The 12,551-nt window shown below is 47.6% G+C and overlaps 1 protein-coding gene across 1 annotated transcript in view; it reads right to left on the minus strand.

Moving 5' to 3' along the window:
• The window catches only part of LOC308548052 (polycystin-1-like protein 2), a gene marked incomplete at both ends in the record, with an annotated part of 84,418 nt that overhangs the window by 32,885 nt on the left and 38,982 nt on the right, over window positions 1-12,551 (minus strand). The window contains 8 exons of the mRNA XM_081119068.1: window positions 1,727-1,828; window positions 3,911-4,141; window positions 7,903-8,096; window positions 8,651-8,873; window positions 9,995-10,126; window positions 10,954-11,080; window positions 11,698-11,822; window positions 12,324-12,506. Coding sequence (XP_080975194.1) covers window positions 1,727-1,828; window positions 3,911-4,141; window positions 7,903-8,096; window positions 8,651-8,873; window positions 9,995-10,126; window positions 10,954-11,080; window positions 11,698-11,822; window positions 12,324-12,506 — 1,317 coding nt within the window. The remainder of the gene's footprint in view (window positions 1-1,726; window positions 1,829-3,910; window positions 4,142-7,902; window positions 8,097-8,650; window positions 8,874-9,994; window positions 10,127-10,953; window positions 11,081-11,697; window positions 11,823-12,323; window positions 12,507-12,551) is intronic.

Raw genomic sequence — 12,551 nt, forward strand, 5'->3', positions numbered from 1 at the left:
CTCCCCTCCCCTCCCCTCCCCTCCCCTCCCCTCCCCTCCCCTCCCCTCCCCTCCCCTCCCCTCCCCTCCCCTCCGTAAATCATCCTCTGTGAATGACTAATGGGATTGGTGTATAAATACCCCAGCTCCCCCAGCCCTCTGTTGGGATGATGTTGAAGCCCACATTTCTTACTGTTTTCCAGGGTCCCCAAGTGGGATTAGGCTCCAGTTTCCCAGAAGAGTAACAAGTTAATAATACACTCTTTACCGGTTCCTTCTCTTCCGTGTCTGCTTCCCACTTCCCTACAGGGGCATCTTAGGATCCCCTCAAATCCACTACTTGCACTCGAATCCTTGTTTCAGAGTCTGCTCCTACAACAGGATTTCTCCACTATAGATTTTCGATGCCAGATAATTTCTTGCTCTGGGGGCTGTTCTGTTCATTGTAGGATGTTTAGCAGCATCCCTGGCCTCTACCCACTAGATACCAGTAGCATCTCCCAAGTTGTGACAACCAAAAATGCCTCCAACATTGCCAGATGTCTGCCCAGGTCAACATTGCCCCTAGTTGAGAACCACTGTGCTAGGGGAAATAAAACTAAAACAATATCCAATTGAAATGTGACTGCAACTCTCCACGAAGAGAAATGCCCTATGCATCACAGGTTTTACTTCCTGTTAAGGCTGACTCTTCAGTGTCAAACAGAAATGAGTTGGTTGTTTCATTATATGGATGAAATTGATTCCTACGTTTATTTAACAAATAGTTCCTGAGCGCTTACTCTGTTTTATACAGCTGATTGAAGACCTAAGACACGGCAATAAATAAAAATGAGACAATTTTTTAAAATAAAAATTAAAAATATAAGAAACATATACATATATAAAAATAATAAGATTAAAAATAAAAAGTCAACAGATAAATGCCCTGCACTAATGAAGCCTAATGTATTTTTTTGGAAGGAAAAAAAAATGGAGCTTTTTCCAGGACCGTATACAAAATGCCAGTGGTTCTCAACCTGTGTTCCTTGGAGCCCTCAGTTTCGGTAAAGGAACCTTGGAGGCTGCTGCAAGGGATAAGGTATTCTGATGAGGGATATGGGGCAGGGCAGGCTTAACTAAAGATGCTGAGACATTACAGAGACAACCTGCTCTATGCCCCACAGCTAAATGTTCAAGGATTTCAAAGAACCCATGAATAAGTGAAATGTTTGGGGTTTTTTTACTACCTTTAGTCAGCCTGTTCAAGGGCAGATGGCTCAGTCTGACCTCTTAGCTAGATGCCAACCAATCAGTTTACCTAAACAATGTAATTTAAGACTCATTGTTTTCAAAATGGTGGGCGTTTTTCTTTCCTTTCTCCCCTCTCTCTTGTAAATTCCTTTTTCCCTATTCATTGATAAGTTTACTGACTGTTCTTCATATGTGAGCAAATTTGCATGCAGGTTACCAACTAACTATCTGAGTTATTCTTTGACAAGGATAAGAGGGATGACCAGTGGCACCATGCTAGACCCTAACACTCCATTAACCCACATCTCTTTTTTCTTCTTAAACATTGGGGCTTATGGTGATATTTTGTTTGACAAAAGAGTCCTTTCCTATAAAAAACAAAAAGCAAGAGATTAAAAAACACACACCCTACAGCACCAAAGCCACTGTGCGAAAGAAACCCAACAATGGACTAGCAAGCGCTCTGCTGAGTGGGACATGCTGATTGACTGAGGAATCTTGCGTAGTTAGGTACCTTCGAGGAAGTAGCTGCCCCTCGCCGGTGTCCAGTGTAGACTGTCACCAGGTAGTGGTAGTGGGCAAAGGGGTCATTGTCCTCCAGCACCGTGACCTTCGCCTGGACAGAAAGATTAAGTTAGGAGGGCTCTACTCAGTGGTTTTATCCACTGTACAGCAGCCACGAGTGAGCTGGACATTCATGACAATTACAGAGGGAAAGCAAAATTACGTATGCTATGTATTCACTCCATCAGGTGAGAACAAGTAAAATAAAAACTTTTAAAATAAAAAGTATAAAACACATTTGTTATTAAATATGACCCAAAGTCATCAAATTGGAAATGATCTGGGTATTAAGCCGAGAATGTTTGATGTTTGATCTGGTGAATGATACAAACTCTGTTTATATATAATTTCTCATAGCATTTGATAACCATATTGTGCCTCTAAGGGAATTTAAAAGGAATGAGTGTTAAGGTGGTTAAGCAAAAAATAAAAATATTTTTAAAAGCTGGAGTTGGCTGGAGGTTGCAGAGAGCTCTATGATGAGCTGCCCAGATCTCCTATCAATGGAGGGCGCTTGTTGCCCCAGTTGCTGAGGTGCTGTTGTCAGAGATGCAAGAGCCACCTCTGTTGAGGTCATGTACCCTCCTGGGGAGGCCAGCATCCAATGACAGATTGATGTGGTGCCTGGGTGTGAACAAGACTTGGACATCTCAACTCAATTCTGGAGAGCTCTGGAGTTCTTGGGGTCAGCCGGGCTGTCGGTGGGCTGCATTCCAGCTCAGCGTCTCCCTCTGCTCATCCTGTCTCCTTCCCCGCCTTCCCATGGGCTGATCCCGAGCACTCCTTGATACACACCCTGCATGCTACACTTCATCTCAGAGTCTGCTTCCCCCAAGGGAACCAACCTACACCTGAGGCACTTAAAGTATTGACGTTTAATCCCCTGGGTGAATCAAAGGCAGCAGTATAAATGCTGCAACTATTTATCTTAAGTGTCATATCATCTTAACATCCAAGAGGTGGTGCTGTGTGGGGGGAGGGCAAAGGATGGAAATGTTACAGAGCTTTGCAACTGCGTACGTGCATTCATTTACGTGCTCCCTCGGACACTCACAAATATTTATTGAAGGCTCATTGTGTGTCACACATGGAGCATATATTGGAAAACTAATCAGAACTTTGTTGTTGCAATTTGTTGCACAATCTGTTGCTTCATCTTGTTTCTATCCTCAGACCTGTCTTATTGTCAGGCAGTTCAGGGTTTGAATTCTGGCTCCCGGGAGGGTGGCTTTCGACCAGTTAATTGTGCTCTCTGATCCTTGGTTGCCTCCTCTGTAAGACAATAGAGGTATTGTGCAGTAAAGGGTGAACTCGGCAAGCTTGGGTTGCCCAAAACCCTGCATGTTTCAAAGAAAGGGCTGGCTCTTGTCCAGATGCTGAAAGATAACCTGCAAGTTCTCAGAAGATCCAGCATTGTAAGTGTATCTTCGAATACCTGGAGCCATGGGCCACAGCAGATAGTCTATGCTAACAATGTGATTTATGGTGAGGGCTTTGGGCCCTGCTGTATCAGTTTGACCCCTGGGCAGGAGTGGGGCGGTTTGCTGGAGATTGTGCAATGAACTTTAGTCATTTGCACACTCCATACTTATGTGACTGACCCCCAGTTGAACCCTAGACACCAAAGCTTAGGTGAGCTCTTCTTGATGGCAATACTTTGTATGTATTGTCACTCATCATTGCTAGGAGAATTAAGTCTGTCCATGCAACTCCACTGGGAAGGGACAACTGGAAGCTCTAGTCTGATCTCCAGAGGACCCTCCCCTTTGCTGGTTTTAATCAGTATCCTTTCACTGTAATAAACCATAATCATGAGTATAATAGCTTTTCAGAGTTCTGTGAGTCATCCTAGCAAGTTTTTGAACTTGAGAGTGGTCTTGGGGACTCTCAACACGGTACCTTCTTCTTAGGGCTATTGTGAGTATTAAATGGGGTGATGCCTAACATATAGTAAATCCCCAATAAATGATCAGTATCATAATCCTTGTGATAACTTGCCTGAGATGACTCCAGGGATCAAGGCCTAGATTTGCAACTAGCCTTTTGGCTCCCCGTCTGGGCTCCATCCCCTGGAGCTCCTGCAAGGGCTCACACCTGCTCCTCCCTCCCATTCCCCAGGACCATACAATCTCACCTTGGCCTGATCCTGAGCATCCTTCCTCCTTGCCCAGATCACCACCAGCACGTAGGCCACACAGAGACAGCCCACAGTGGTCACGACCACAGGGTTGTCCTCGAAGGTGGCAAAGAGCTCCTCTGTCTGGTGGACATCGATGGCATTGGGCATCACCAAGAATGTGCTTCCGAAGAAGGTGAGGTGGTTGCAGAGGCAGTGTGTCTGGGAAGGGGTGGTCCGTGGCCCCACCTACAACCGCAAAGAGGCCCTGGTAGAAATGGGAGCACATCCCTGAATGGCTTGAGCCCAAGGGGGGACGATGAGGAGTGGACACTGTCCTGGGGAGGGTCTGGGGCGTCTGTTGGGAGACCAGCTTCAGGATTCCATTTGGGTTTTTTGTCAATTAAGAAATAATTTTAAAATGAGGATATTGTCTTTAACAAGCATCTTTGCACCCATCATTCTCAATGGGCAATGTCCATCTCGTCAGTTGTGCTTTGTCTTTTTTAGATACGTATTGCAGGGAAAGCTAAAGTCCCCTCTGTCCCCCATCGTCCACAGCCAGCCATTATCACACTTTTATGTGCGTCATTCCAGTCCATTCTCCCACCTGATGTTCACTCATTGTACAGATATTTGTTGAATGCTAATTCTAGGTGAGACAACAGGCGACGTGCTGAGAGGACATCCGGGGGGGTGACCAGTTCATCCCAGTTTGGCAGGGACTTTCTCGCTTTTCAACCTGAAAGTCTTAAGTTGGTCCTCTTACACTGAAGAACAAAGGAAGACTGAAACTGGGGGAACCATGCACAGAAAAGGGAAGGGCAAATACTTAATTCTAATCTGGTGTCTCATCACCAGGAAAGTATTCCCTAAAGTTGACGCCCCCTTACATCTAGGCACCTGGAGCCCCTGTCCAGGGCTTATCGTTGGAAGCGTCCTGCTCTAGCTGTCCTCGGGCTGTGCACCTCTACACAGGATGAGGAATTGGGGCCAAGGAGACACTCCTGCCACAGCACATACCACCCAGCCAGGACTAGGGCATGGCCTTGGGTGACCCTGAGAAGGAGTTCCTCCCTAAACTTTGCATTCCAGATGCCTCACTCGTCTTATCCTAGCCTTCCACTTGGGTACCTGGAACCTCAGAATTCCCTGCTTCCAGAGCCTGCACAGACCTCTTCCTCAGGATCATCAGTCCACAGTGGGGCTGGCCACTGGTGTCCCCACACCTGGACATGAGAGCGGCTAGATGTGGCTTAGGGGGTGGGGTGGGGCATGTGGATGGAGCTTGGGCATGCTGTCCCATTTGGTATGGGACAGTGAGGTTCGGGGTAAGGAGACAGGAATGGGCGAGGGCAGGGACCCCAGCTGCATTCTTAATTTATACCCCGAGCTTAGGGGCAGGCCTTCCCTAAAAGCCCTCGGCCAGCTTGAAATTTCCCCCCAGGGCCATTTGGTGGGTAAAGATTTAATTCAACCCCACAACTCAGCACCACCTTTTCATTCCAGGGTCCACCACAAAGTGGTAAGGTGGGAGGGAGCAGAAAGCACTGGCATGCGAAAAGTTCTCTGCTCAACACCTGGTGAAGAAGAACCTGCTGTATCCCAAACATGCCCCCTTTCCCTCCACAGGGCATGGCACCAACTGCTTATTGATGAATTTCACGTGGGTCTTAGTCCTGTGTTTGCTCTGTGGTTTTTGTCACTGTTTCCCAATCCTGGCCAGAACATTTGGCATGCAACTCGGGCTTATAGGAACACTTGGCACACCCGGGAGGGGGTGTGGCTAGTTTCAGAGAAGAAACCCAAGTAGGTGCCAGTAACAAGACCATCTCAGTGCTGGGAGCCCTGGGACCAGATATAACTTATGTCTAAGATCTTTGCCCTCCTGGGTTTTCACCAAGACCTGGCCAGTGGGGGGGCAGAGAGGCGGGGGCTGGGAGTGGGTGACAGCTGCTTTCTCAACCTTTTCCAGTGCGAGGACCTCTTTGAACATTGGAAATTAATAAGCGCATTCCCTCACAACAAGTTGCACCTTTAGTATCCTTTGAGAAAATATATAAGTGACATATCTTTGCAATTCTGCCTTTACCCTGTGACAAGGTCTGTAGTCCATAGATTTGGAACCTTCTTTAGCTATTTAGAGAATTCAGTGGTGGTTTTCCATGCAAACTTGATGATCTTATTTACTTATTTTATGGTCCTCAGTGATCTCTATATATCTGTGTCAGTATCTATATATACTATAATGAGCATCGAGTACATACTACTGGGTTAATATAACTTTTGTTCTATGACACACTTCACATATGATCTTTGTATGTCCCACATTCATAAGTGTGCATTAGTAGATGTATATTTTTAATCACATAATAAGCACCTGAGAACCTATGACTCTACTCAAAAGCTAGAAACTTTCCAATAACTGACATTTAGCAAAACGGTCCTTTTCCAACCTGTTCCCATGCTTCCCCTCACCCAACCACCTTGCTGAATCCCATGTTCATTATTTCCTTGATTTCCATTTTATATACAGTTTTGTCTTCCCTATGCTCAGATTGGCTAACATAGCAATCACTCTAATATATGGAGCACTCACTGTGTGCCAGACACCACACTAAGTACTTTATACCCCTAATATTGCCTAGGTCCCACCACAACTATAAGTATCCTTTGTGCTCATTTTCAGATGGGAAAGCTCGTCCCAGGTCACCTTGCTAGAATCGATGAAGTGGGATTGGATCCAAGCCTGTGTGATGGCAGAGCCCTTGCTGCCAGCCCTTACACCATCCCACTTTCTGAGCCTCGGGTTTCTGAGGGCAGCCTGCAGTGGGCACCCTGTGCCAGCAACATGGGGATCAGACAGCTTCTGGGAGCAGACTCTAGGAGGTCACAACACACCCAGGGTTTTGTTCACAAGGAGCAAAGGCCTATGCTGCAAGTGGGGGGAACCTGCTCTGCCTCGGAAAACTCAGTGCACTCTCACTCTCCTGGTGCCATGGGGAACTCCCCATATGAGGCAGCTGGAAGCCAGGGCAGGACACAGATGCTGAAGCTGCAGCAGAAACAAACCTGGAAGGAGCTCGGCTCTGAGCCCCCTCTGTGACTCTGTGGCATCCTGGCTTCTTACACTACTTGTGACTGCCGTCATTTGACATGTGTGTGCCATTTGCTTCTTGCGTGTGTCCTCTGCTAGACTGAAGGCTCACTGGTTTTTCTCACCATTATACCCCCACCAGTTGGCCAGGCACATGTGACTGTTCGTAGAAAAAAATGGAAGAGGTATTTATGGTCTCGTAGGTGGAGGCAGATGTGTGATAAATTTCAGCTAGAAATGAAGGTTGCTGTTCCTGGGGAGGATGTGAAGTGCTGTGGAAATCCAACAGAGGGAGACTCCAGACATCTGAGAAGCTCCCTAAGGAAGGTGGTATTGGAGTGGGAGATTGAAGGGTGAATAGGAGTTTTCCAGGTGTTGTAGGTAAGGGCATGGAACACAGCACCTGGCATGGAATAAAGAACTCAGCTATGATTTCATTTCCTTGGAAATGACACTCTGGCCTCTCTCAGCAACCCAGAGTCAGCAGGTCTTCCCAGTCATTTGCTCATTTGTTCAGTGGTCATTCAGTGGTTCCTAACAGTGAGCAAAGCACATTGTTCCTGTCTCATGTGACCCCAGTGCACTGAGGGAGCAGACACCTTTCAACAATCTCCTAAGTGGATGCAGAACTACCACTCTGCTTAGTCTATGGAGGAGGCAGGTCTGAGAGTTCACAGTAGGAAATCTGACCTAACCAGGGTGTTGAGAAGTTTCTGGAAGAAGTAACACTTCAGGTGGGATCTGAAGGAGGAGTTAACTTCACTGTGCGGGGGTTAGGGAGGTGTTTCAGTCATGCATGAAAAGGCCCCATGGAGGACTGAAGATGGTATACCAGAGGCACTAGAACAGGACCCTAAAGGAGCAGGAAACACCCAACCACACTGCTCTGTCTTCTTCACTTCCCTCTCCTTACCTGGCACCCAGAGTTGTCCCAAGTTCCTTGGATCTCATCCCAAAACACACAATGGGAAAGGAAGGTGGTGATGCCAACCGTGAGGTCTCTGCCAGGGGTCAGCTCCAGGTCAGACTCGGGGATCACAGTTAGATAGTAGACACCTTCTCCAAAATGCAAGTCCTCTGGGCTCAGGATCCATGTGGACAGCCCATCTGCAGGAAAGGGGGCTCAGGGTCAGCCTGAAGCCTTGTGGAGATTTGGCTAAACATCATGGAAGAGGGGGTGACTTGGCAGGGAAGCTGACCCTGATGGTCTCCTCGATGTCCTAGGAGTACCCTCTCCTCCTGAGACCAGGAGCATGGAAGAGGCACTCCCAGGTCAGTGTGCAGAGCATGACTGCCAAGTCAGGCAGATGAGGGCTCAAATTCTGACTCTGTCCCTTCTTGGATGTGTGACTTTGGACAGTTACTTAACCTCTCTGTTCTTATCTGGCAAGTGGAAATTCCAATAGTCCCCATCCCTGAGGGTTGTTGTGAGAATTACAATAAGGTCAATTCTATCAGTGTTCGTCAGCTCCTTCAGGGCATATAGTAAGTACTCACCTAATATTTCTAAACAACAACAATAATAATACCAAAAATATATATATAAGCACTTAATGTAGCGAATGTTTTGTTCTTTTTTCCCAGTGGCTTCTGATTCTCAAGTTTGATCTGGCCACACTCCCAGGAAGCAGCTTGAGAAACTGGCCTGATGGTGTGACTACCTGGAGGAGCCATTGGTGGAAGGTGAGCTTTGGCATCGTAGCTGGTCTTGTTGGGGTGGTAGCCATAGCCCAGGCTGAGTGTGAGTGGGATGTCAGGTCTCCAGTGCAGATGGATCCCCAAAGCCGCGCCCCCTGAAGTCAGGTTCACCCACAGAACTTCAGGACTAGTCAGATTCAACACAGTTGGCTCGCTGTGTCCTTCTGAAAGCCGAGGCAGCAGGATCTGTCATCAGAAACAACCAAATCAAGGGTGTGCCAGGATGGGAATGCCAGTGAGCATCAGGGCTGCTGACCAGAGCTGGGCAGTGTGAGTGCCGGGGGCACTGAAATCCATTCTGTGCTTTGCTCATTCTGTTAGTTTCCTAGAGCTCCTATCACAAATGACCACAAACTTGGTGGCTTAAAACAATAGCCAGAAGTCCAAAATCAGTTTCACAGTGCTAAAGTTGGCAGGACTGGTTCCTGCGAGAGGTTCTCGGGGAGAATCCACTCCTTTGCCTTTTCCCGCTTCTGGAGGCCGCCTACATCTCTTGGCTCAGCTCCTTCCTCCCTTCTGGGCTAAGGCTGTGTGAGGTCTGGATTGCAGTCTGACATCTGCCCAGTCCTGTTTTCTTTCTTTACTGTTCGCAGGTGTCGATCTCTAGCAAACATCTTGCACTACAAATTTTTTTCTCAGTCTCTGCATCTAGATAACCCAACCTATGACATCCCTCTAGTAATCCTGGCAGCTCTCTCCTGCCAGCTGAGTTGTATCTCACCAATGAGCAGTGTGTCTGACTGACTTATGCCCAAACCTGCTTGTGTCTGTTGTACTTGTGACTCTAAAGGTCAATTTAAATGATATTTCATATAGTGACAGAGCAGGAGTGTGAAAAGAATGATTTGCACAAAAACTTAAATTGAATGCTCTGAGAAGACAATAAAGGTGAGTTGTTAAAAATTGTTATCGAATTAGTCATTGATGAGAAAAGATTAGGAGATTGGGGGGGAAATCATTAAAGTCTTGAAAGGATATGAATTCATATTGCACTGTAGTGTGCTTACATTTCTCATTATCTGTAAAGAAAATCTAACTGGACCTTCTAGAGGCTGTGTTATGGGGGTGACTTATGCAATGAAGATGATTAAAATTCTTGTCGACGGATTTAAAGAAACTTTTCAGCCGTATACCCAAAGATGGATAATTATGTACATTTACAATGCCAATGTAAGGTAGGGTAAGGATCACTTTTCATGATTCTCCTCTTTAATATGTTTTTTCCAAAGCCAACCAACTTTTAGTCCCAACCAAGTTGAAGAACCCAGAGGTACCACCTGACTTCTGACAGCACCCCCCAAACCCACCTCAATATTCTCAGACAGATTCTTCATGCATATGAGCTGTCCACTAGGGCTGGTCAGAGTGAGGCCACCAACAGTTCCGCTGACATTGAAGTGACTTTGGGCTGGGAAAGGGCTCTTTGGGAAACTCATCATCTGAAACCAAGAACGAGGCTTGTTGACCCAGGCCCCCGAAGGCTGGGTGGAGACGAGGTCCCTCTGTGAATGATGAGGTTTCCTAAGATGGGATGGACAAGCGACCCTCACCCTTAGGGGTAAATGGGGTGGGGGGCTGCCTTTAGCTGCTGCTGGTTTTCCTGGTGTGTGTCTACTTTTCAGGGCTGTAGCCTCAGAAAGCTGGGCCTAGAGAACCCAACCAGACTTGCTACAGCTGAGCGGTTACTGATCTGTAAAGCAGTCTGAGCCTTTCTTCTGGCAAAGCTAACAAGTCTCTCAGAGAAAGAAGTTTGTTTGCTTTCACTGGGATTCAAGGAGCAAAGAGTTAGTTATGCACTAATTTGAGAGAAAGAATTTTGTTTGCTTTCACTGGGGTTCAAGGAGCAAAGAGTCAGTTATGCACTAATTTGAGAGAAAGAAGTTTGTTTGCTTTCACTGGGGTTCAAGGAGCAAAGAGTTAGTTATGCACTAATTTGAAAGGAGCCTTGGGTTTGCCATTTCCTAGTTGTGGAATGAAGTCAGAAGAGCTTCATTTCCAATGACTAACTGAACCAAGGCTGCTGGAGAAATTCCAGAACACAGTGGAAACCAGTTGGATGTGGTAATCAGAAGGCCTAGGTTTGAATCCCTCCTCTCCCACTTTGCTCATGGCTTTGGGCAAGTCATTGAACCTCATCTGTAAAATGGGCATCATAATACTGTGTAACTGACAGGGCTGTGATCAAGCAACATAGCTGAGCAGATGTTGTGAAAGAGCTTTGCAAACTGTAAAGGGCTGTTCCCAAGCAGGTTATTGCTATTGTTACCCATATGTCCACAGGCTCCTGATAGTCCTCCACGGAGCCAAGGGAGGAGGCAGCAGGCAGGGTGAAGGTGGCAGAGCTGGCAGCACCAATGTGCACAGAGGAGCCTTGCCAACTCCGGAGCTGAATTCTGGCCATAAGGTGAGAACAGAGGTGCCGGGACAGAGGAGAAAGTCTATGTCAGAAGAAGATCTGCAGGGAGGCCTGCGTTACCATCAGAATAGGCTGCTCTATTTCGATCCCTTTATATGGTTCAGCATGTTTGTGTCAGTAGCAGCAGCATAAAAGGCAGCTGATACCCCTATACTGGGTTGGAGGACAGGGCTTTAGCCAGCTTTGTTTACTGTTGTACCCCTAGTGCCTAGGACAGTGTCTGGAACATGCTGGTGGTCAATACATATTTTGTTGAATGAATAAATGAGCTTTGATGTGGCCATTTCTCTAGGCTTCTCTTCCCTATCTCCTTAACTTCTGATGTCCTGGGCTCCTTGCCCCATCTTTAAAGCCTTTGGCCTTGTGTGTGATCAGGATGCTGCTTTGGGAAACTGCTCCGGGATCCATGAGGGCAACCCAATACAGGGACCATCTCTCAGCGAGAAGCCCTTCCCACTTCTAGGTCCCACCACTTCTCCCATCTCTAAGGAGGGTCTCCTGAGCTCTGCCTGGCACAGGGTCTTGGGATATGGGTGTGGAACGAGCCAGGTCAGAGGATGGGCTTTCTTGGGGACCCACAGTGCAACTGGTTACCTGTTTGTGTATACGGAGATGGAGGAGGTAGCCAATATGGATGGAAGGCCCCTGGGCAGTCTCCCCAGCAGGAGGGCAGCCTGTATATGCTCCACAGCTCTGAGCAGCTGGGGCACTGTGGCCACCTGGAAAAGAAAGCAGGGGTGTGGAGAAAGGAGAGAGAGGAAAGAGAGGAGAGGGAGGGGAGAGAGAAGAGAGAGAGGAGAAAGAAAGGAGAGAGACCCACCTTCATATACCACCTCTGGTACTGTCACCAGGCTAGTATGGGACCTTTGGCAGGGACTGAAAGAGGGCCGAGAGTAAGGCAGGGACCATGATGGGATGCCATTAGTTGAGGGAACAAAGAGTAAGCACTTATAAAACTTCTAACACTTGACTTATGTGAACCCTTTTCATCTTCAGACAACTAAGTCTGTGAGGCAGGTGTGTGTAAGCAACAGGGGCAGGATTCGAACTCAGTCAGCCACCTTCCAGAACCTGCTCTCGGCCTACTACACCACACTGCCTTCCAGAACCTATGGTCTCTGGAACCTTTCTTTCAGCTCCATGCCTCCATTTCCTAGAAAAGCTGGTGTGAGCTGGGCATGCGGTAGGTGTGAGGTCTGTGTCTGGGCTGGGACACCTACCTGGCTGCCATTGGCCTCCAGAGACTCTTCTAGTCTGTCCCTCAGGGAAGCTTCTAGCACGCTGCCCACAGCCTGAAACAGGTCCCTGGTGGCTGCCTGGCGCCTCTGGTCCTCAGGACGGGCCTTGGCACTCACTGCCAACAGAGCCTCACTGGCATGCTGCAGAGCAGAGCTGGCCTCCCACTGGGCTCACCCGACGTAGAAGGAAAAACAGCATGAGCCTCTGCC

This window comes from Miniopterus schreibersii, assembly GCF_964146895.1.
Source record: "Miniopterus schreibersii genome assembly, chromosome: 18".
In the NCBI taxonomy this organism is placed as follows: Eukaryota; Metazoa; Chordata; class Mammalia; order Chiroptera; family Miniopteridae; genus Miniopterus; species Miniopterus schreibersii.